Source organism: Papio anubis, chromosome 15 (assembly GCF_008728515.1).
Source record: "Papio anubis isolate 15944 chromosome 15, Panubis1.0, whole genome shotgun sequence".
Classification (NCBI taxonomy): domain Eukaryota; kingdom Metazoa; phylum Chordata; class Mammalia; order Primates; family Cercopithecidae; genus Papio; species Papio anubis.
Genome location: NC_044990.1, coordinates 14,631,933 through 14,657,518, shown reverse-complemented (window position 1 = coordinate 14,657,518; position 25,586 = coordinate 14,631,933). Strand labels below are relative to the sequence as shown.

At 41.8% G+C, this 25,586-nt stretch overlaps 1 protein-coding gene across 4 annotated transcripts in view; it reads left to right on the top strand.

Moving 5' to 3' along the window:
• Positions 1-25,586, top strand: part of DCLK1 (doublecortin like kinase 1) — a 353,771-nt gene that overhangs the window by 236,964 nt on the left and 91,221 nt on the right. For all 4 annotated transcript variants that reach the window (XM_017951175.3, XM_009191765.4, XM_009191764.4 and 1 more), the window contains exon 5: positions 14,468-14,584. In XM_017951175.3, coding sequence (XP_017806664.1) covers positions 14,468-14,584 — 117 coding nt within the window. The remainder of the gene's footprint in view (positions 1-14,467; positions 14,585-25,586) is intronic.

Sequence of the window (25,586 nt, the reverse complement as noted above, 5' to 3'; positions counted from 1 at the left end):
TCATCTCTGTGTGGTCCGCAGAAACTCCAACCATTTCTACTTTCTCAGGGAGCCCCCTCCAGACCTTTTGACCCCAACCCACTGGGGCATGTGCTAGAGTAGGTTGAGTATTGGGCCACCAAACCAAAGATGCACACTTATCCTTGCTTTTCTGCATGACTGGGATAAAGTCAGGCTTAAAGGAGCCTTACCCAAGGAGACAGTCAAATTTTATTTCAGTTCACATTGTTATGCTGTTTTTATTGTTGTTAGTTCCTTTTGTTCCTTTTTCTTTTCTCTTGGACGAATTCTTCTTCATTTTCTAGCTCTCCGTTCTTGAGTAATTTATCTATTTCTTGTTTCTTATCTAGTTTTCAGATCCTCCCCATCTTGTAGCTAATTAAAACCAGGTGGTCATGAGCTGACACTATATATGAACTCTTGTTCCACTTTCAAAGTCTGCTTTCAGCTGGGTCTCAGGATAATAGTTTGTTGTTTTTGCAAATTTGAGTTGGGATAAAATCTGAAGGAGGACAGATATTTGCTGTTTTTTTCAAAACCAGTTTGTCTTGCTAATTTATCTCCTCATACTTTTTAGTTTAGTCCTTTTTTTTTTTTCCAAGTGGCACATTGCACAATTACTTCAAACCCCGAACCTCTGGATTTCCCTTGGTAATTTTCTTATGGATCCACAGGAGAATGGCAAGAGCTGTCTGGTCTGTGGATCCACGCCATTGGGATCACAAGGGTTTTTAATTTTTTTGAGTGCCCCAGGTTCTACCTCCAATTAGTCTAATTCAGTAGGTTCAGGGAAGGGCAGGGAATCTGCAGTTTTAAAGAGCTGGGAAGTCTGTCCTTCATCTAGAGGAAGACTGTAGGCCTTTCTAGACTCTTGGTCTCTCCCGCACTTTGGAACATGAAGCCACTGCACTGTGCAAGGCCATCAGCAGGATTCACTCGTCAGTACATACACAAGGAGCATATAAGCTGGGATTGCCTGTCTCTCTGTCCCTGTGCAATCCATCCTTAAGCTTTGCGAACTCTATCTCCTCATCATATCCAAGTCATTCTTTTCTATCCGTTTCTATCACCTCTATCCTAGGCCATGCCACCATCCTTTCTCACCCAGAATAACCACTTTGCAATCTTTCCTCTACACACCAGCCAGAGTTCTCTTTTAGACTCACAAATCAGACCACATCACTGCTGTCTTAGTCCATTTGTGTTGCTATAAAGGAATACTTGAGGCTGGGTAATTTATAGAGAAAAAAGTTTACTTGGATCATAGTTCCGCAGACTATACAAGAAGCATGGAACCAGCATTTGCATCTGCTGAGGTCCTCAAGCTACTTCCACTCATGATGGAAGGGGAAGGGGAGAGCTGGTATGTGCAGAGATCACATGGAGAGAGGAGGCAAGGGAGAAGGGAAGGTGCCAGGCTCTTTTTAACAACTTGCTGTTGGGAGAACTCTTGCTGGAACTAACAGAGCAAGAACACACTCATTACCTCATGGATGGCACCAAGACATTCTGGAGGGATCCATTCCCATGACCCAGTCACCTCCCATTAGGCCCCGCCTTCCACATGGGGGATCAGATTTCAACATGAGATTTGGACGGTCAAATATCTAAAGTGCATCAACTGCCCTTGCTTAAACCCCTCCTAACTTCTCTTGCTTAGAGTAACACCCAAGCCCCTCACTTGGTCATTTCAATCTTGACTTAATCTGCTGCCTGCTTGCCTCTGTTTCCTTCGATCTGTCCACGGCTGACTTCTTCCTGTGTTCAGAGCTCAGCTTCAACGTCCTCCACACCAAGAGACCTTCTCTGACCACCAGCATAGAGAAACCACTCCCTCAGTCCCTCACTGTCACATCACCCTTTTAATTCATGGCAAAGTTCTTATAAACTCAGCTCTTGTTCTTGCTTTTGTTTGTTTGAGGCCCATTTCCTCCACTGGAATATAAATTCCACAAAAGCAGGTACCCTGTCAACAGATACACTACAGTATCCTGGCACCTAAAACAGCAGAGACTCAGTAAGTGTTTGCAGAACGTACGAATTTAAGTTAAGTGTGGAAGTATGAACAGAACGTTAACTAGGCAAGGTGGCAGTATTGAGGAATTGTTCCTTTTGCAGGGAAATAAATATTCCAGGGCCCAGAGGCAGGAGGTTACTTAGTGCATTTAAGAAACTAAAATAATGCACCCAAAGAAAAGGGAGAGAGAAAGCTGAAGCAGGGAGGGGCCTTTCAGGCTACTCTAAGGATATTCTCGAAGAGCAACAAAGAATCCTAGAAGGGTTCTAAGCAGTGGAGCAGCAATAAATTTCCTGACAAAAATGCTCAAGAGAGGCTGGTATCAAAGTGATGTCATACATATCGTAGCAGGCTAAATAGTAGTCACTGAAAGGTTTCAAAGTGTAAATGTGACCTTATTTGGAAAAAGGTCTTTGCAGGTGTAATTAAGTTAAGGGCCTTGAGATGAGGGGATTATCTTGGGTTATTCTCGTGGGAAGCAAAATCCTATCAGAAATGTCCACCTACGAAAGAGGTCAAAGAAAGAACACAGACACACAGAGAAGTCCATGTGAAGACGGAGGCAGAGATTTGAGTAATGTGGCCACAAGCTAAGGAATGCCTGGAGTCACCAGAAACTATAAGAGACAAGGAACAGATTCCCTTCTAGAGCTTTTGGAGAGACCCCAGACCTGCCAACACCTTGATTTCAGACTTCTGGCCTCTAGAACTGTGAGCAAATACATTTTGGTCATTTTAAACCACGAAGTTTGTTGTAATTTGTTACGGCAACTAAAGCATACACTTTGGAAAAAAGATAAAGAGAAATCAAAATTCAGATGTGCACCATTATGCACATGAGTCCATCCAACGAGTGTAGGCCCAGCGTAAGCGTGAGATTGGAGATGTTCACCTGCTGTTTCCGCAGTCAATCTTCTTTCCCTTGTGAGCTGTTGTCATGATTCTCTAGAAGATAAAGGTAGGCCTATTTCACATGACATGCCCCTCAACTGAAGTTAGCTGCTTTGTTTTATGGTCAGCTCAAGAAATGGTGTCTATCCAAGTGCCAGAGGACAGACTGGCAGGGAGACAGGGTGCCACTCTCCATGGTGTCACAAGGAATAAATGTGGCCACAAGGAATCGGACATATGAGTAACAGAAAGAGAAATGTACCCAGCCATAGTGCCGAGTGCTGCAGTCAGCTAAGAGAGAGCCATGTGTGCTGTGCACATCCGTGAAGATGGACCAAATGAGAACAAACTAAGGCTATTTATTCAGAGCTTGCTATAGCAAGGAGTCAGCCACCATCATCTGCGCTTTGGCAGGGACTCACAGGGAGGCAGAGGAGTAGGAGTGCTTTAGAGAAGAAAAAACGGGAAGGCTTTCCCTGCACCCTGATGGAAGCAGTCGGTGTGGGGAAGATGTAGGCAGGCTAACCAGAAGTGGGGCACCCTATGGGATTGGTTAGAGGTGCACATTTGACCCTTTCTAGTTGGTGCTAAGTTGGAAGTGGAAACAAAAATTAGGGACGCTGTCACTTATTAAATCCTGGCTAATTTAAGGTCAGTTGTTAAAAGGGTTATTGTTTGGCTTCCTGGAATGTTACTAGAGCTAGACCATTGTAATTTGTTATTGATTTTTCTGCAAGTCCGACTTAGAGTGTGCTACCTTCCGGTAGGCTGTCATAGAACAGGGGTTTTTCCTCAGTGGGTTGCTGCAGGTCATGAGTCAGAGTTCTGTTTTGTTACATGGTCTGGCCATTGTTTATCTGTATATTCAGTCTCTCAAGGTGATCAGACGTCAGTGAAGACTAACAGGGCATTGTATTTGGGCTGAACAATGTGGAACATATGACATGTGGGAGAAAAGACCCTTGGCATCTTTGATTTATTCAAACCTCTCACTGAAGACACATGGGTTTTTTATGAGAAGCAGCTCAGAGCCAGTCAGTGTGGGCCTTCTCAGTTTTAATAACTGCTTTACTTTCAAAAAGATGAAGATTTGGTGAAGCTTCATCGGCCAATGAAAAGACAGCAGACCCTGGGCAAAGTCCAGCTGGGAACCCATGGCGGAGAAAAAACGAATGTATTCTGGGACACGTTTTAATGCCAATGAGGTTGGGTTCTTATGAGGAAAACAAATGTACCAACTACACTTGCATTTAGGATTCAGAAAGATAAGACCCAGACTACCAACCAGCAAAAGGGGTACATGTTTGTATTTTTGAGGCAATACTGCCAGGCTTAATGACTAAAGTTGAAAATCCCCACATCTCAATAGGTAAGAACAATATAATCTCTTGCATGTGTACTTGTATTCAATCCAAAATAGTGAGGAACACCATTTTGGAGTTGTTTCCAAAGGGTAATTGCAGAGGTCAAGTGGTACCTGGAAGGGAAAGGACCTTACCTAGAGGGCAGCCTGATCAAGGGCCATGCTTGTGGCCCTTCTGCAACACTCAGGTTCACACACAGAGTGTGGAAGTCTCTTTCTCTAACCTCTGCCCCATGACATTCTTCATCCTCCAGACTCTCAGCTGAGAAACCAAGGCCCCGTGTTCCCATATTCTCAGGATGGTTAAGCAATGGGTACTGCTCCAATTTTAACAGACTATTGGAAGACCTTCGGCATTGTCAGTTACATCACCTACACTGCAGTGTAAAGCCCAAAACGCAGTTTATGCCTGCCAAACCTGCAGAAAGAATATATGGATGCCTTGTTTAGAGACTCAAGCAGGTGGTTAGTGATGGTTTCATTAACACCATGGAGGAAGAATGTAAGAGTTAATTGAGGGCCCCTCTGGGAAACATTGCCTAATGAAGACATTGGCAGTGGTTCTCTACCAGGGGTAATAGGCCCTCAGGGGCCATTTGGGAATGTGTGGGGATGTTTTTGGTCACATAACTAGGAAAGAGCTACTGGCATCTAGTGGTACTGGCATCTAGTGGGTGAGGCCAAGGACACCACTAGCAACTGGCACAAAAAGGTGCAAATGACATGTGGGAAAAAGGAAAGATCAGTATCGAATTGAAGAAATTAAGTTCTGGTAGAACAAGGAACAAATCAGCTTTTCATGCCTAGTGTCTGCAAACCTTCCTCTTTTACTGCTTTCCCCCAGAATTGAAACTCAGACAAGGCAACATAAACCAACTGGGGCCCTTGTGGATGAGAGCACTCAGGTTTGACAGAAATAAGATAGTAGGAACTTGGGTTTACCGAGCAATCTCCCGGAGCTAAACCGCCTATCCCTCAGGACACCTGCAGACCTCTGCACTGTTATGTAGGAAAAGATGAACTTTTCTCTTATGTGACTGTTAGGGAAAAGGAAAGTGTTTGGAAAGGAGAATCATTCATACTATCAGAACAGTAGATCTGAGCTGTGACTCTTGAGATGTTAATGCAGAAAATCCCAGAGCCGTAAAGCCTTCTGCAGATGTTACATAAGGTTTCAACTCCCAGCAGTGCCTCCAGAGCCCCGTGCAGGTGCAGGAACACGTGGGCGCCATCTGGAGTGCTGAGCTGGGTGTTCTGGAAGTTGTGGTGGGCCAGTGGAAGTGCTGGTTTAAACACACGTCCCTATATTTTTAGAAGGTCCTTTTAAAATCTCAGTTTCTGGGACTTTACTCTCCAGCTAAGTTACTCCAGCTGATGCCTTTGTCTCCAATTCAGTCTGCCCCATGCCTTCTTTTTTACTTTTGTGTTTTATGTATTTTTTAATTTTTGGCCAGGTGTGGTGGCTTATGCCTATAATCCCAGCACTTTGGGAGGCCAAGGTAGGCAGATCACCTGAGGTCAGGAGTTCGAGCCCAGCCTGGTCAACATGGCACAACCCCGTCTCTACTAATAATACAAAAATTAGCCGGGTGTCACAGTGTGTGCCTGTAATCCCAGCTGCTCAGGAGGCTGAGGCAGGAGAATCACCTGAACCTGGGAGGCAGAGGTTGCAGTGAGCCAAGATCGTGCCACTGCACTCTGGCCTGGGTGACAGAGCAAGACTCGATCTCAAAAAAAATAAAATAAAATAAATAATAATTAATTTTTATGGTTACATAGTAAGTGTATGTATTTATGGAGTACATGAAATATTTTGATGCAGGCATACAATGCATAATAATCACATCAGGGTAAATGGGGTATCTGTCACCTCAAGCATTTATTCTTTGTGTTACAAACAATCCAATTATACTCTTTTAGTTATTTTTTTTTTTTTTTTTGAGACTGAGTCTGGCTCTGTCGCCCAGGCTGGAGTGCAGTGGCCGGATCTCAGCTCACTGCAAGCTCCGCCTCCCGGGTTTACGCCATTCTCCTGCCTCAGCCTCCCGAGTAGCTGGGACCACAGGCGCCCGCCACTTCGCCCGGCTAGTTTTTTGTATTTTTTAGTAGAGACGGGGTTTCACCGTGTTAGCCAGGATGGTCTCGATCTCCTGACCTCGTGATCCACCCGTCTCGGCCTCCCAAAGTGCTGGGATTACAGGCTTGAGCCACCGCGCCCGGCCTCTTTTAGTTATTTTTAAATATACAATTAAATTATTCTTTATTATAGTCACCCTGTTGTGTTATCAAATACTAGATCTTATTAATTTTTTCTAATTATTTTTTGTACCCATTAACCATCCCCATTCCCCGCCCCCACCCCTCTGTAATGCCCTGTTTTTAAAAGCTGTGTTTTAGAGTGTTTGGATCTTGATTGCTTTTATTCCAGACGTGCTGTATGTGGAGTTTGGGGAAGCAGCACTTATTTCAAACCCCACAGGCAGTAGGATGGGAGTCTTACTATGGTGTCAGGATTCACTCAGAAAACAGGTGGAGTAAAAGAAACAAGATGGGCCTCAGTTCTTACTAGATGCAGGCCCATCCTTTCTTCAAGAAGCCTACATGTGGATTTTCCTGTAATGCTGCTGTGAAGTATGAAAATCATAACATTTCTGTAGAAAGTAAACTTTAGTTGTCCATTACACCAGGATGACTTTGTTCAGCTCAACCAGGCAGACAAGCTGGAGACTGAGGATGCTGGAAGATTAAAACATCATGAGGCAGGAGGTGATGAATCCCAGGCACTGGGGGTGCTCAGAAGGAAGCTGGACCACCAATTGGTTGGAGTGGAGACAGGAGGAGAGAATATTCCTGAGTTAAGGAGACAGTTGACTCGTTAACCATTGACAACTTTGATATTCTAGAGGGGCATCTCCCAAGGGGAGGGAAATGAACATGTCAGGGCAACTTATTGGAGAATTGGAGAATCAGAATTGCAAGTTCTTTTTGTCATTGACTTTGTGCCATTTTTATAAAAAGGCTGTGGAACGGAATGTGCTTCCTCACTCTATTTTGCATATAGCAACAGAGAGGAATATTATTCCATTTACAGGCTTCGTACCTTTGCCAAATTAAGAGGAAGCTTGCCTTTGTCATCAGGGTAAGGCAGAAAGCACAAAGCATCTACTGCTCATAATGGATTCTTCTAGATGAACTTGTCCATTTCCTGAACAGTTCAGAAAACTGAATTTAGAGTTGAGACATATTAAGAAGCCTCTGCCTAAGAGTGCTTTTATGCTGGTTGGTTTCAAAAAAGAAACTAGAAAAGAAAAAGCATTTCTTGTTTGAAGAGTATTCCCTAGCCAGCATGCAGCGTGTCACCAAGGCTGTCTAGGCACTCAAGGGACTTCACCTATGCCTTGTTCAAGATTCTCCAGAAGGAATAAGTGGCCCCTTTGAATGCATGGACACTGTGTGAGCTCAGGTGAGCCACTGGTGCCTGTGGTGGAATTCTGTAACCGTTTCTATTCTTCAGCACCTTCTATAACACTTCAGCCTACCTACCAACTGTTTCTGAGTGGGGGGAGGATCTCTCTAAGTGGAGGTTCTCCTGCCACCGGGAATGTGGCCAAAGAATATGTTCCACCTCCTCCTTATGCATCACCATCTGGGCTGTCTCTCTAAATCTGTCCATCAAAGAATGCCCATTTCTTGAGTTCATGTCCTAGGTGAAGGTGAGAAACAATTTAACTTGTATAAATCCCCAAAACATTTGTAAAGCTAACGTTAGTATAGATCGTGTGGGGAATGATACTTTTCACCTCAAATGAATGTAGGGACTAAATAGAGCAGAGATTTAATTCAATGTTGCTTACTTGCTTGCATGCTATGGGAGGTTCAGTCATCAGAGAACCAGTTCATGAGTTTGATCTGATTTCCTGTCCTTTGGGTAGCCTGCAGTCTTTAGGAACAAGATAAATTACCATCTGTTAGCTTCCTCCAAGTGGCTTACCTACAGTCCTTCGGTGTCATCTTTCTTACGGAGTGTCTGGGTTATCCTGTTTCTCCACCACCAAAGGAAATACAGCCCTCTTAGAGAATTGGTCAATGGAATATAAGGGTGCCAAGAAACATCAGAGTAAAGAAGTAATGGCCCCAAAGGCAAATACCCCCATATGAGAGGGGGAATGGAAGGTACTGCTTTCTTCCTTGCCTGAGGCTATGAAAATGTCTTTTGTGTGAACAAAAAAGGTTTTCTACATTACTGGCCATTTAAATCGTATTATTGACAATGTTTCAAAATTGTGGTTATCAGCTGATGTAAATTTTGGCCTTCTCTCTAAAGCCATGCAGCATTTGTTCCTCCCTGCATTTTCACCATTATAAAATACAATTTCCACTTAAATTAATCAAAACATGGAAAATCTAAACTTTATTTGGAAATATGGTTGGGGTGTTTGTGGTTTTTTTTTTTTTTTATAATTTACGACTTGGCACTGCAATATTCTTCAACTGGATTTATGTTGACCCATTTTAGAAAATGCAGTTACTATAAATCTTTTGTTGCTGTTTCTGTTTTTTGGTATTCAACCCAAGCCTTTGGAATTATTCGAATCCTCAATATGACTCATGAAGTATCACTTTATCCTAAAGGCAAGTGGTCCAAGAGTTGAAATATTTGTAATTATCTTTCAGACTCCATGATCCTCCAAGCTATTACTTCATTATAATTCCGTTTCTGAAAGATGGTTTGTTTCTTTTTTTTCCTGATATAATAAACATTTTGATAGACAGGTAGCTTTCGTATCTTGAATTTCTTATTTAATGTTGATATGAGAGCAGTTGTTTGCAGTTCTTCCCCTGATGCACCATCACCCATTTTTCTGCCACTGACCATGGACACCAATAGACATTTCCCAGGCTTTTATCACCAAGGAACACCTTGCTTAGGCCACAGCATCAGATACTGGGGGTGGTGAGGAAGCCACCAAACCAAGAAAGTTGGGTTTTGATGCAAGTCATTTCATCCCTCGGAGACTCAGTTTTCTCGGGTGTAAAATGAGAGTTTGGGTTAGTTCAGTAAATACCGAGAGTTCACACAAGTAGTAACAGGATCAGCAGCAATTCGGGCTGATATTTATCTAGCAGCTACTTCATGATTTTTAATATGCCAGGAACAAGTTAGTACCCAATGGAGTATAGGAGTGGGGAGATAGACTAATAAATGAATAATTCTGACTGATTAATAATATGGTGAGAACTCAGTTCAAGAGAAGCAAGGGAAGCTTTGGAAGCATGATAAGAGGCCACAGGTTTTTCTAACACTTCAAACATTTAATGAAATACCTACATTTCTTCTAATAAGAAGAGCTGCTTCACAGAAATACCAAGTTTCTTTTTGGTACTTGGAAAAATGTCAACTGAGTGTGGTAAGGTTGGTTATATCATGGTGACCTGGACTGCTGGTTGGTAGTTATAGCCGCAGCTAGCAACTCAGGCACCTGTGCCAAACAGCATGCCATGAACCCTAAAACCAACTTTTTAATGCACATTGTGGATCACAGATGGGTATTATTAACAATGTGTACCATCTGGTAGCTTTCCATTTCAACTATTCATTCTTGCTCACTAGATACTGAGCTTTTAAAATTATTGTTGTAAATTTATGTGACCTCTGAATGTTCATAACCTGGGACAAAAAGTTCTGGTCATCTGCCCTCATGATCATCTTGATTTTGATTTAAAATGAGAAAATTGAATGTTACTTAATAGCAACGTGTTGCATAAACCAACACTTTTCAAACATGAGGTCCATGAAATAAAAATTAGCAGACAGAGGCCTCACTGGTGAAAAGACTCCATGCACCATACCAGATGGTAAAGGTTTTGAGTTCCAAAACTTTGTATTGTTCTCCAGCATGCCTGCAGCTCTCGATGCGTAGCATGTAGTGGCCACGTGATAAAAATGTACCTGGAAGCGTACCAATGGGCCAGCAACACTGTGGCATTCCAGTTTGGTTACTAGTGTACTTCCAAAAGGCTAGGCAAAGGTCTAAGCTAGGACAAACTCCAGGACGTGTTGTCAGTGGCGTGGTCAGAGCCATGAACTAATTTGAGATCTTCTTGGCATGTTCCAAAGCTCTGTTTTGTGAATCAAAATCTCCACGGACACCTCAGGCATTGTCCCATGTGAATGTTCCTGGTTTTCCTATTGTATTTTCTGAAGTTATTAATGTTGTTTCTTGGTTACTCCTATCTTTTAATTTTTGTCAATATTTCTGTATGCATAGATTTTTTTTATTTTTTTTTTAAACAGAAATATCTTGCAGGGTCACTGGGCAGGCCAGAACAGTGACAGTGGCCCAAGTAACTGTTGGGGAAGACTGGGCAGGCTCTGTAATGCCCTGATTCATTTCTCTTTGCTTTGGGCTATGAAAACAAGTGGAGGAAGAAGAAATATCACAAGGCAGAATTTGTTTCCTCTTCTTTTTAATCTTCCCTCTTCATTTTCCCCATTTCAATTCATGAGACTCTCTAGGAGACACTCTCTGCCATGACTTATCTCCTATTTCTTGTCTTACAACATCTGTATTTCATATACACTCACATCTTTTCTTACTAAACAATTTAAACTACTTTGTTGGTTTAGATGTTAGAAAAAAAGTAGAAAACGATGTTTATATAAAGCAATTCAGAATATATAAGAGAGAGAAACATGTTTTGAATTTAGAAAATTAGAAATTGCATGGATAGGGAAGAAAAATTTTGAAGTTAAAGTCAGGCATCAGAATGAGATCTGGAATGATTATGAGTTTGTTGTTACTAAAGCGTAAAATGCGATTTAAAATATATAATGGAAAAGTGAAAGTAGTTTAATTTAAAACTACTATCCTAAAAAGGTTCACCACATTTGAAAAGCTAACATATTTCAACAACTACCTACAAAGATAAATATTTATAACATGATAGACTAAGTGTTAGATTTTCATATAGAATACACTCTTACAAACCAATAAGAGAAAGTAGGACATAAATAAGTAATTGCAAAAGAAGAAATCCAAATGGCTAATATGTATGTGGGGAAAATGTACAACTTTACTGGCAATCAAACCAATTCAGATTTCAAAAAAGGAAATCCAATATTTGTTTAGAAATTGGCAAAGATAGGCCGGGCGCGGTGGCTCAAGCCTGTAATCCCAGCACTTTGGGAGGCCGAGACGGGCGGATCACGAGGTCAGGAGATCGAGACCATCCTGGCGAACACGGTGAAACCCCGTCTCTACTAAAAAAAAAATACAAAAAACTAGCCGGGCGAGGCGGCGGGCGCCTGTAGTCCCAGCTACTCGGGAGGCTGAGGCAGGAGAATGGCGTAAACCCGGGAGGCGGAGCTTGCAGTGAGCTGAGATCCGGCCACTGCACTCCAGCCCGGGTGACAGAGCCAGACTCCGTCTCAAAAAAAAAAAAAGAAAAAGAAATTGGCAAAGATTTTTTAAAAATATAATACCTAACCTCAGTGAGGGACCCAGCAAATGACCACTCATTGTCTGTAAAACTACAATTTGAGGCCAGGCACGGTGGTTCACACCTGTAATCCCAGCACTTTGGGAGGCTGAGGTGAGTGGATCATTTGAGGTCAGGAGTTCGAGACCAGCCTGGCCAACATGGTGAAACCCCATCTCTACTAAAAATACAAAAATTAGCCGGGCATGGTGGAGGGTGCCCTATAGTCCCAGCTACTTGGGAGGCTGAGGCAGGAGAATCTCTTGAACTCGGGAGGTGGAGGTTGCAGTGAGCCGCGATCATGCCACTGCACTCCAGCCTGGGCAACAAGAGTGAGACTCTGTCTTGAGGAAAAAAAAAGTACAATTTGTTTGAGTTGGACTTTCTGGAGGGCATCATTCAGAGCTTTTAAAAAGTTCTTCTCTTTCAACTTACCAAATCCACTTTGTTCAGCAAATTTTTTAATTTTAAAATTTTTTATTTTTATTTATTTATGTTTTTGAGATCTTGGCTCACTGCAGCCTCCACCTCCCAGGTTCAAGTGATTCTCCTGCCTCGGCCTCCTGAGTAGCTGGGATTACTCGCGCCCACTACCACACCTGGCTAATTTTTGTATTTTTAGTAGAGGCGGAGTTTCACCATGTTGGCCAGGCTTGCCTCTAAAATTTTTTATTTAAGTTGGAAAATACAAAGAAGAAATCCCTAAGGAGTGACCTGACTTTCCATCAATAGGGGAATGATTGAATAAATTGTGATATAAACATATAACAAAATATGATGCAGGGTTTAGAAAAACGGTTTTGATTGCTATGGATTGACCAAGAAAGATGATTATAATATATAAATATGAAAAATATATAAAATATGTCACTATTTTGCCATTTTTATAAAAAGCAAACAAAAACCTGGCTATGTATATATGTCTTTATATAAGGCTTAGAAAAGCTATGGTAAGATCCATACACTTAAAAATGGCAGTGATATTGAAGGGGAAAGAACAATATCACAAAGGTAGTGATACTGAAGGGGAAAGAACAAATAGCTATTGCTATCTTTTTAATTTTGAATTTATAATTTTTTTTTTTTTTTTTTTTTTTTTGGGAGGCGGTCTGGCTCTGCCGCCCAGGCTGGAGTGCAGTGGCGGATCTCCAGCTCTGCAAGCTCCCACCTCGGGTTCCGCCATTCTCCCTCAGCCTCCCGAGTAGCTGGGACTACAGAGGCGCCCGCCATCTGGCCCGGCTAGTTTTGTATTTTTAGTAGAGCGAGTTTCACCGTGTTAAGCCAGGATGGTCTTGATCTCTCCTGACCTCGTGATCCACCGTCTCGGCCTCCCAAAGTGCTGGGATTACAGGCTTGAGCCACTGCGCCCGGCCCGAATTTATAATTTTTTAAAAAGAAAAGGGTCGGTAAATATTTCTGAGCACCCCCAGTGTACCCTTGGTTTCTGGCTACTAGAAACTAAGTGTCAAGTGCCAGGGACTAAATCTATTATAAGGGAATGATAGGATAACTGCATACTCACTTACAAAGGTGTCGCTGAATAATTATTTATAACAGTGAAATACTAAAAGCAAGTTACATATTCAGTAGTAGGAATTCAGTTAAGTAAATTATGGTATTCCATGCAGTCGGATGCTCAACAGCCATTAAATAACAGAGTGAAAATGCTCACAAGATACTGTATTGTGAAAAGGGCCGGTGACAGATCAACATGTATCAACAAATCCTAATGCTGAAATATATAAATGCATAGAAAAAATTCTAGAAGTTTGTATACCCCCCCTCCAAAAATAAAGTATCATTTGATCATGGGTTATTGGGGGTGTTTTAAAATATGCTTTATATTTTTCCATCTACAGTGAACATTGATTATCCTTACAAGCGTACAATTTTTGTTAATTATTAAAAGCAGTTTCTTGAGAACAAGATATGTGGCTTTGCACAGCATCATAATTGGTCAAGGGAGCTCATTAAGAGAGAAATAGAAAGCTCTCTGCCATTTAAGATGTTCAGCATTGAATATAATGGACGTGAACACTGAGAATTTAAATCTAATAGAAGTGAAGTTGTTTCTTATCCTCAAGCCACAAACCATTTCACAGACACAATATAAGCTCTGTGGCAGCTTCGTGTGTTGGCACAGGCTGGCAGGATGCCCTTGTTGCAGGGAAATACCACCTCTTCACCAGTTTTACCCCTTCCAAGCAAATGCTGACATCTCCCACATATCATAAAGACACACAACTATCTCCGTGAGGACCCACAGTAATAAACTTGGTCCTGTTGTGGTGGGTGGGATCTTCCACCACCACATTTCTTGGTTTATGAGGTTGACCTTTCTTCTAACATTTTCCTTGGAAGCAACAACAGTTTATCCTAAGAGACCCACACATACAGATAACTCAAGGAGTGAGTAGACAGAAACCCAACAAAACACCTCTTTATTAGCCTATATCACTCCCAATCTAGCCAAAATATTATTGTAAGGAATGTAACCTAGGGGGATTGAAGTATTATTTACTTCCCTGTCTAAGAAGCCCATCCTGTTCTTCCTCGTTGTTTTCTTGGTTCCATTGTCATAGACAAGAATCTGTCTGGTGGGAAGTAGATGTGACTGAGGATGGTCGTATATTTCTACTTCCAGGTTTATTGTGCATTTTGAGTTGGTGTGTGTGCCATTAACCCATAATGACATGTGGTTGTTGTTCTTTCCCCAGAATGTCGAGTGGTGAAGTCCACTTCTTACACCAAAATAGCTTCATCATCCCGCAGGAGCACCACCAAGAGCCCAGGACCGTCCAGGCGCAGCAAGTCCCCTGCCTCCACCAGCTCAGGTAAAGCAGCAGAGGAGATTTTGAAGAAATTGCCTTGTTCCTGACACAGGATGAGCAGAGGGTGTGCGAAGCCCAGAGTGTGAGGTTTTTAAGTGAGTGTAGGTTCCGGTTTATAATTTTAGAACATGTTAGAGCGGTTGAACAGATTTGCTGGAGTCTAGCATATTGGCTGCAAGAAAAAGCATTGAGCTTCAAAATAGGTGCTTAGTGAAGATTCAGGAAACCCAGATTTGCCCACAAATAGAAGAACGTTACCATCTTGTATCATTTCTATCATCGAAGTTAATCTTTTAGATTCTGGAAGTCTCTGTTAAAGCATTTATCCTACCTGAGACTGGCCTATGACAAGTTTCCCATTTGTATTCGCTGAACCTTTGTTAAACACACTTTTGGCTCTCAGTTTCCTTTCATGGCTCTGAAGCTAAAGGTAGTGAGATTGAGAGGGTGGAGCAGGGATTGCTGCAGTGACCTTGGCCTGAGCCTGCCTCTCAGTGGGTTCTAGTGCTGGTGTTGGAGAGGCTGTGCATGCACAAGATGAGCACCTCAACCCTACCTTCTCCTTTTTTGTTTTAAAACTGACATGAAGTCAGTTAGAAAGTTTCTTATTCATTTATCTCAGGTGAAGAGTCTGTATCATTATTAAAGGGAATTATTTATTAAATGACACAAATTGTTGATTGGGAATTATTAAATGATACAAATCTCAAAGTGATTGTTACCTGATTTTATGAAGACAAGAAGCTCTTATAAATGAGAATAAAGACCTCTGGGGCCTACTTGGAGGCGTTCTTTTACTCAACAGCATTGGCCAGGGGGAGTGTGAAAAGAGCTCTCAGCTGAGGCTGCCTAAGAAGGAACTTTCAATAGGGTGGATCATTATAGACCGTTACAGGTCATGGGCCGACTAGACCACCCAGCCCACCTTGATTCTCTAAGAGTCTCCTTCCCCTTGGAGTTTTACTAATTACTGCTGTTCTCTAGACAGATCTCCAAAGACCACCTTCCCCTCTGACTCTCAGCCTAGGGTGGCATCGATGGGCTGCCAATGCCTCCTTCCCACAGCATGGCCTGCATCCTAGCCAGTCAGGAAATATGTTTCAGAGCACAGCTGGCACTTGAGATGCATCTTGTTTGCCTCTGTAGTTAAGGGTGAGCTGAGAACTCCTTCCTTAGTATGACACTGCTCATCTAAATAGGATGGAGCCCTAAGATGAGGCATTGCTAAAGGATGAGGCAGTAGACTCAAAGCTTAGAGTTCATGAGAGTCACTTGGGAACTTGGTGAAGTTTGTCATCCTGACCCCCCACACCCTGAGATTCTGAGTAAGGACCTAAACCTGTGTTTCAGCAAGTACTCCAGGTGATTAGGATCTGGTAGTCCATGGCCCACATTTTGAGAAACAGTAGGTAAAGGCAGTGGTTCTCAAACTAGCAGCATCACCATCACCTGAGCACTTGTTAGAACTACAAAGCCTTGAGCCCCCTCTCCAGAACCACTGAATCAGAAACTCTGGAACTGGAGCCCAGCAATTTGGATTTTCCCAAGCCCTCCAGCTGATTCCAATGCACACTTTGAGAAGCAGTGGGTTATGGAAAACAGAAATAAAGTAAATGCAGAAAATCATTTGACTCTGGATAATCTGGAGGGAAAGATATGACTTGTTCATCTTCATTTACTGGCATGACAGAGATGACTTCCTTTCTACCTCCCTCTTTGCCTCCAAGTAACAATGTCCATCAGTGTTCTTGCAATCCAAGAGCAGACCTTTTAGATACCTTGATGTGTAGACCAAAAGAGCAATGAACAAAGGAGAGTACCATATGCCAACTTCCTTTTCTCCCTCCTTGCAATGGCCTGGCTTCAGAGAGTCAGTCACCTGGGAGAAGAGAGAATTTCTTTCTGACGATGATCCCTTCCCCAGGATATCGGGGAAAGTGTCTCTTCAAGAGAAATATCACCCACACATAGAGAAGAAGACCTCCACAAAATGACAGAGTGATCCTGGAATTGCTGCATGGAAAACTCCCCTGGAAGAACTGAGCTTGTCCAACTGTCCAGGTTAATATTGAGCTCTGTGGAGGATGTTCAGTCTTAACTAAAGACCATTTCTCACTTTCTCTGATTAAATATGGGCTGTAGGGTCGGGTGTGGTGGCTCACACCTGTAATCCCAGTACTTTGGGAGGTTGATGGGGGTGGATCCCTTGAGGTCAGGAGTTCAAGACCAGCCTGGCCAATGTGGTGAAACCCCCGTCTCTACTGAAAGTACAAAAATAAGCCAGGCGTGGTGGCAGGCGCCTGTAATCCCAGCTACTCAGAGGCTGAAGCAGGAGAATCACTTGAACCCTGGGGGGCCCTGGGGGGCAGAGGTTGCAATGAGCAGAAATCACGCCACTACACTCCAGCCTGGGCGACAGAGTGAAACACTGTCTCAAAACAAAAATATAAATAAATAAATCAATAAATAAATCTGGGCTATAGGATGAACTCCCATGGAGCAATAAAGGAGAGCAAAATCATAAGCCTAGCCAGCATATTGCCCCCAAAATTTTGGCTACCTAATGCAATCATACAAGGATGTGAAAGAGAAGGAGAGCCTATATTAATGAAACCATATCAATACTATTAAAAATCATCAATATTAAAAAACAAAATTAGTTCTCCATCCAAACCAACTTTGACTTAAATTTTACTTAACCTTTCCTATCTTCTTCCTCTCAGTATATAAGATGAATAAAAAAAAAATGTGGGGCAGATGCATCTAATAATGGGTGATTAGCCAAATTCTTATGTTTTTTATATTACAGATATTCTAAGAAAATCAATAGGCACTATAGCTTTTAATTTTTTATTGTCATTGTTTTTAGCAGCTTTGTTGTTAAGAGCTGTAGGTTGTTAGATATTCCTGGATTTAAGTTTCTTTCTTTCTTTTTTCCTTCTTTCTTTCTCTCTCTCTCTCTTTCTCCTTCTTTCCTTCCTTTCTTTCTTCTCCCTTTAAGTCAATAAAGATGGAGAATAGATCAGATTCTTGTGTACATGTTAAAGAATGGACTGATGAGTCTAATCTTAAAAAGATATTTATGCATATAGGCAATAATTTCATTTTATAATTAACTGGTAATGTAATCACTATTCAGCATTGTAAGAATTTATATTCATTTCTGGAAAGTAATTTTGGAAACTCAAGAGAGGCAAATATATTAAATGTACTTGTATGTCACTGCCAACATTTGTAATTATTCCTTTTAGAAGTTTAAAATGGGTAGGACGCATTGCCTCAAAATCAATAGGTTGCTCCAAACAAGCATTTCCACATTCTATTTTTTCTTTGAAGTCCTTTTCAACTCTAGTTGACACCTGGTTGAACTGACCAGCACTAACTTGAAATTTGTGATAGGTAAGTCATACCAAGTAGTATCATTTTCATAAAGAAAGTAGAGTCCAAATTCATTCTAAAATTAACACGTTCTTGAAAAATTAGCACTTCTAGGTGTCTTTAACTTCTAGGTCAAAATTAATTATATAACACTAATCATATTTTGTTTAATGTGAGCTTTTTATGCATTTAAAATTTTCAACTTGCTGCATTTTGACCTGGAGGAGATAACATGCAACCATTTCCTGATTATGTAAGAGCTTATCATATGCACTGACTGTCTCTTGATTCTGACTTGCTACCAAGAGGGACTTGTTCCCACTTTCCTTTGGATGGTTCCAATTTAGAGAGTTTCACAGAGCAGTCGACTCCCAGTCACAAATGTGTGGATTGTGCCAGTGACCTCAGGACCACCTCCTTTCCCTGGAACCAGACCCAGGGGTTAAGGAGTTTGGCAGCTTTGCCAGTTCTCCTGGAGGCAAGTGCAGCTGCTGGATGTCAGGGAAGCCCCTCTCTTGGGGCCCCTCCACTGCTCTGGCCCAGGTCTCCTGTCCCTACTCAACTAAGGCTTTTGGAACTAGTGGAAAGGCACGTTGAATTATCTCTATACGGATTGCATCACATTTTCTTAAAACAGCCTGTTTAGTGTTTTTCATCAATCATATGGACTCAAACATGAATTTTACTTAAATACTCCATCAACATTGGTATTGCCCCAAACCCAACTACCACCGGACTTTTTAATGTTAAAGCATCTTTAGACCAGGTGTGGTGGCTCATGCCTATAATCCCAGCACTTTGGGAGGCCAAGGCAGGCTAGTGAAACCTGGTCTGTAAGAAAAAAAAAATACAAAAATTAGCCTGGCATGATGGTTCCTGTGTTTCCTGTGGTCCCAGCTACTCAGGATGGCTTGACCCCGGGAGGCAGAGGTTGCAGTGAGTTGAGATTGCACAACTGCACTCCAGTGTGGAAGACAGAGTGAGACCTTGTCTCAAAAAAAAAAAAAAAAAGTCTTTGTTTTCCCCTAAAACATTAACCTAAAGTTTATAATGATTTCTACTTCAGTGTTTAAATTTCTACTTCCAGTATTCAGTTTCCTATATTATACAGAAATTGGAGCATATTACAAAGTTAAGATCTATGCAATTTTCAGGCTATGCTGCTATGAATATAACATGGTTAACTTATATTTACCTGACACATTATAGTTTACATACGGCTTTTCTTTCTTCAATCTTTTTTGGTCCTCCTATTAATTTCCTAACAGCAAGCAAGTAAGGCAAGTTATTATTATCTCTGTGGAAATAAGAACACAGTGGCAGGGCTGGGATAACTGCTTTGCTCTGAGTCCCAGAGTTCAGAATGGCACCTCGGGGCTGGCACCGGGGGCTTCTGGTGCTCTAGACACACAAGGCTGGCAGTCCTTGATACCTATTTCTTTACCTCCTCTTACTAGAGTTTCGATCCAGAAAAAAATTAAGCTAGTCCCTGGGTTGAGAGTGCAATTCACAGCATCACAACACCTTGCAACATAAGCCTAAGTATTAGTCCCTTGGCACCAGGGTTCCAGGAGGTGAATGATTTACCCCAAATTCCTGATGAATAGCGTTGCTGGACAGAAACCTCCCTCGTAAGTCAGCATTAGAACAAGAATGAGAAACTTCTGTAAATCCTCCCTTTGTCCCTTACCCAGTTCTCTTCGTAGCGCTAAAAGTGATTCAAAGTGATTTATTAAAGTGTAAAGTTCATTTACACTTTCAGAACTATCAGTTACAGACCAACTAGTGTCAGGCATTTCCTAGGCACTAATGATGCCCCTATTCTCAAGAAGCGTAGGGATCGAGGCCTCACAGATAACATAATTCACATACCCGTTGAATTATGATTAGTCTCCATAACAGAAAAGGCTGAAAGAAGGCAAACAGAGCTAGCAAAGAGAAACCAGAAGCCTTAATAACACATGAAAAGAATAAAGAGCCTCCAGATAAATTGCGTGCTGAGATGCTGGAGGATGAATCACTAAGAAATTGGAAAATGACTTCTAGCTGCTTCTTAAAGAAACAAGAATCTGTAAGGAGTAAAGAGTTTCATATGGGTTGACTCTTCATACATGTGTATATATTTGGAACACAGATCTAGTAAAATGTATAAGTTAAAAGTAAACTTATTTATTTTTATTTTTGAGACAGGGTCTCACTCTGTCACCCAGGCTGGAGTGCAGTGGCAAAAGTGAAATTCTTTTAAGCAATTTTTTTTTTATCTACATAAGGAAGTTATAACAAAATAACTCTAAAAATAAGAATAAAATATGCATTAATTTGGTTTTAATAAAGACTGATAAAATTTCAGTTGGCTTTATATTGTTTTCTTAATCTTACAAGGAAACTGTGTTTATCTTGAAGTTTCATAGCTGCAGTTCTCCTTAAAACTTACAGATTTCAAAATTTTGATCTTTTCTTGGATTTGGGAAAGCTTTGGGGCCAGGCATGGTGGCTCATACCTTTAATCCCAACACTTTGGGAGGCCTAGGCAGGAGGATTGGTTGAGATCAGGAGTTTGAGACCAACGTAGGCAACATACGGAGACCTGTGTCTACAAGAAATTTAAAAACTAGCTGGGTGTAATGGTGCACACCTGTGGTCCCAGCTACTTGGGAGGCTGAGGTGGCATGATCTCTTGAGCGTAGGAGTTTGAGGCTGCAGTCAGCCATGATCACACCACTGCACTCCAGCTTGGATGCCAGAGCAAGACCCCATTCCGAAAAAAAAGAGAGAGAAGAAAAATGGCATATTTTGTTTGTTTTAGAGTTTTTATTTCCATTTAGATAGCCAACTTTTTATCATAGAATGATACCCTGTATTTAGAATCTCTGTCTGTGGAACCCATAGCAGACATCACTGAGGCCCAATGAGTGCCTCACACCTTTCAATTCCAATATGAGATAATGTATTTTCTTGCCCTTCAGAAGCTTATAGACTGGAGTAGAACCATTCATGGCAACAACCATTCATTCATTCAGTATGCATTGAGAATCTATAGTGGACCAGCAACGTTGGGTGCTGGAGATGCAAGGGCAAACATTTGAAAGAAGGAAAAGACAAATGGCTTAGTTCATGAACATCTACCATGACAAAGCACCATTCTGAACGCCCAGTCTTAAAACTTCTGTGTGACTCCAGAAATCCTAAAGTCTTTTTATTCATGCTATTTAAATTTTACTTTTTTACAGTTCTATAAAAATATTTTATGCAGCATATGCAGATAAGAATCAAAGCTGGGGAAGTGAAGAGAATTTTAATCAGCTCACTACTAGTCCAGTTTGTGAAATCCTTTTGATTTATATCAAACACCTTCAAAGGTAGATTGCCAGCTATTAATTTTTAGTTCAGTCTTTTCCTTTAGTGTAGAGAATTCAGCCTTATACAATGTATGGAGAATCTTTTTTGCTTTGGAGCTCCAAGGGAATTGTTGAGAACAAAATGCATCAAGAAAATCAAGAGGTTGGTGAGTCATCCCTTGTGTCTTTGGAATTTCTGGCTGCACGTAAGGCTCATCCCTCCTTCCATTTCTTCTTTCTCTGCATCCACCAACTCTCCGTAGTGCTCACCCAAGCAGAACCTCCAAAGATACTCTTCAAAGCCTTGAACCATTATCTTGACTTACTGTCTACTTGAGGGCAGCAGCCTACATCAACTGCTTGTATAAATTTCTTACTGTTAATGCCCCACGTTAATTAAATATTTCCTGAGTATCTACTGTGTTCCAGACATGCATTAGGTCCCAAGGGTGCAAAGATGCTTAAACCACAGTCCTTGCCTTCAAGTTGCTTATATTATAGTTGGGAGAGAAACATTTACAGCCATGTGTCCCTTAATGGTGGGGATGTCTTCCAAGAAATGTGTTATTAGGCAATTTAGCCATTGTGCAAACATCCTAGAGTGTGCATACACAAACCTAGATGGTGTAGCCTGCTACACATGGCTATGTGGTATGGCCTGTTGCTCCTGGGCTATAAATCTATACAGTATGTTATCGTGCTGAATATTCTAGCGGTTGTAACCAGTGATAAGCATTTGCACATCTAAACAGGTGTAAACATAGAAAAGGTGCAGTGAAAATACAGTATTATAATCTTATGGAACCACCATCGGATCTATGGTCCATTGTTCACCAAAACATTGTTATGTGGTACTTGACTGTATACCACGTAACTGTAATAGTGTAATAAGTGCTGTGATGATCTAGAGGAAACAGGTTAGATCTCATTAATAGGGTCAGAGAGCTCTTCCAAGAGAAAAGGATCTATACATTTGGATGTAAAAAAGGGCCAGGAGGGCATTCCCGACCAATGTGAGCTAAGGCACAAAGACATGAAACTATATGGCATAGTTAGGGAATAGTTGCTTGTTCAATAAAAACGCAGGCTAGAATTCTAAGAAAGAGTTGGAAAGATAGTGGTAGCCCCATTGGTTGTGGTCCAATTGCACAGGGTCGTGGAAGTATATTTGTGCTATAGGTTGTAGGTATTATGAAGTGAAAGGGAATTTTTCACCACGCCATGAAAGATCGCAGTTGAGTTTTGGAAACAGTGGCACCGTGGTAGAAAAAATTGCTATGAAAGGCCAAGGGCCAGGAAGGCTCTATGAGGCCATTGTAGTCATCCTGAAATGAAATTGTCCAGACAGAACTGAAAGAGCATCGTTGGGAATGGGGGAGACCTCAAAGGGAAATGAAACCAGAAATTGAACTGGATGTGAGGCTAGAAGAAGAGAGAGGAATCAGAGATAGGAAGCAGGTTTGTTGAATGAGGAGAGGTAGGGACTGAGTTTCATTTTAGATATGTGGAGTGTGAGGTGATTTGGAAATGTTTGTAAGCAACTGGAAATAAAAAACTGTTCTAAGTCAGGAGATCTGAGCTAACGATATATATTTGGGAGACCCTGGTATATTGTAGTGATTTGAATAATAGAAACGTAAGGTACCTCCCTGCTGCCTCAAGAACAGATTTGTAAAGATGTAAATGGAACCATGGGGTAAGTCTGCATTTCTAAGAGCAATCGGCAGAAGCAGGGAAGAACAGTAAGAGTACAGAGACAGAAGTCAAAGGGGCAGAAAGTTTTGAGATGAAGGAAGGGGCAGAAATGCTTGATGCTGAGATGTCAGGTAGCATGAGAACTGAATGGGGATCATAGGATTCAGCAATGAGGATGCCACTGTGGCTTACAAAGGAATGGGTAATACCAGATGGCAGGGGGACCTGGTCTGGGAGTATCATTTTTGGGGGTCACCGTGGGTCCTCTCCCAGGCTGGCTCCAGGCTTTACTCTAGCGGGAGCTGTCCTGCAGCAATTGGTTGGTAGGGATCAGCCCCAGGACCGCCATCCACCCTGACCCTTGGTGCTTGTGGTCCCTAGTTCCCCTGTCATAACCATAGCCTGTTCTTGAATCCCAGCTGATAGGGATCAGATCCAAAAATTGCCTAATTTTATATCACAGGACTCTAGTTGGTCTTTTTTCATTGTTTAATTAAATTTTTTTTCTTGTACCCCAAATCGTCACCAACTCTTTTCTCCCCACCCTGTCCACATTCAGTGGGTCACCATTCTCCCTGTGGTGATGCCATCACTAGCTGACATCCTCCCACTTTATCTTACATCTGCCTTGGGCACCAATGTCCAACCTGCTGCCATCACCTGTTGTCTGCCAAATAAAGTCTGGACTCATTCTCAAGTGGAGGACATTTTCCTTTCCAGTCATGTCTCCCATTTCTTCTCTGGACCCATGTTCCATCCTAGAAACAAATTTAAATTGTCCCCAGCTTGGGCTTTTCCACCTCATCCCTTTATTCCTCTCACTTGGTCTTGCTAGAATGTCTTCCTCTGTTTCTTCAGCTGTCTGAAGCCCACTCACCCAGTTTGGCCCTGCAGACCTCTGCCACTTTCCCGGATCACCTCGCTGTCCAGGGTCTTCCCCAGCCCTGCAGTACTGCAGCAGCTGATTCACCGATGACACGTTGTACCACCTTGCTCAGTTGCAAGATCTCTGAGAGCAGGGGTTCTTTGTGCATTCTGCAGTGACTGTGAGTTCATGGTAACTACTGGGTAAATGTTGACCACATGAATGAACTGAGAAATACTAGGAGCTGTTGCCTAAATTTCCTGAGGTTTGGAGCCTTTGGAAGTATTTATTTAAAAAATTAATTCACAGAGCCATGTCCCTGTCTCCCTCTCCTCTGTTCCTGGGGCCCCTCCTTCCCTTTATTCTCAGTAGATGGTTTCTTTGAATTGGACCCATTGTCTGAGTTCAAGAAGAGAAGACAGACATGGAGAAAATCAGAGCTCCACCTCACCCATGAGGTGAGCACCCAGGAAGCTACAGTTAGGGAAAAAGTACATCATCTTCCCTCTGTTAGGTAGTTGTCTCTTTTCTCTTGGTCTCAACTGATCCCCAATGTGCCCCCCACCCCCTGCATTTTTTTTTTCTTCTCAATGTGGCAAGCAAGGAACAAAAGCTGAGAAAGAGATTTTAGGGAATGAACAGCCTACACCATGATTAGGGAGTAAAGGAGAGTCTAAGGCAGGAAGCCAGATCTCCCTGGCAGCGTGCCTGAATCGCCACCCCCAAACCCAAGGACACACACATATATGCAAACACATTCTCTCCCCAAATCTTGACAAGTGCAGCACCAGAAATAAATGAGCCGCCTTAAGTGCTAAAAGAAGACAGGGAAACAGTAAGGTGGATTTCATGTCCAAAAAGTTGCACATCTTTTAATTAGATAGTCTCACTTGGAGATTTCTCTGACTTCAGAACCAATTTGAGATACTTACTAACATTTCAGCTTTCACTTGGTGTCTGAGACTTTTAGGAACGCAACTGCAAAAAGAAGGGTTAACCTACATATGCGTGGAAAGTCATTTAAAAGGACAATGAATTTGTAAATTAAGCCAAGTATTTCCAAATTCTAGAATGGTTAAAGTAACTTTGATATTTAATCATAAGCATCTAGAGGACAGGGAGCAATAAGAATCTAGCATGTATTAAGTGTACACTATGTGTGCTGATACGTTGATATCTAGAGCCCTGGACTCGTGGCTCCAGTTAGTGAACAAGAGTGGGTTCACCTGTCTGAAATGATGAAGGAAAAAGCGGATCTGCACACACTTCCTGAGGAGTATTATTCAACGATGCGCTGTGACCAGTATATGCTGTTGGATCCCTGGCAGGCTTAGGTGACGGCTGAGTTGAAATAAAGGAGGGTCGTGTACCGTCGAGAGGGATAGAAGTCAGCTCCGCAGTGAGATTCCTTCCACAGCTCTTTGGTGGCCAGTGATGTTCATTGGTCCTCATGGTATCAGTGAATGATCCATCCTGAAGTTGAGCACTTCTCATTCAAGGGTAACAAGCACAGCAAAGGAAGACATTTCCTATTTTTTAAAATAAGAAAATGTGCCTATACAGATATAAGCAAAGGAGACCAGAACTGGGTAAAGGCAATGATTCTAATGAGTTCTTTACTAATTCAGAGTTTAGTGGATTCAGATTGAAATATTTTTTTTTTTAATTTATTTATTATTATTATACTTTAAGTTGTAGGGTACATGTGCATAACGTGCAGGTTTGTTAC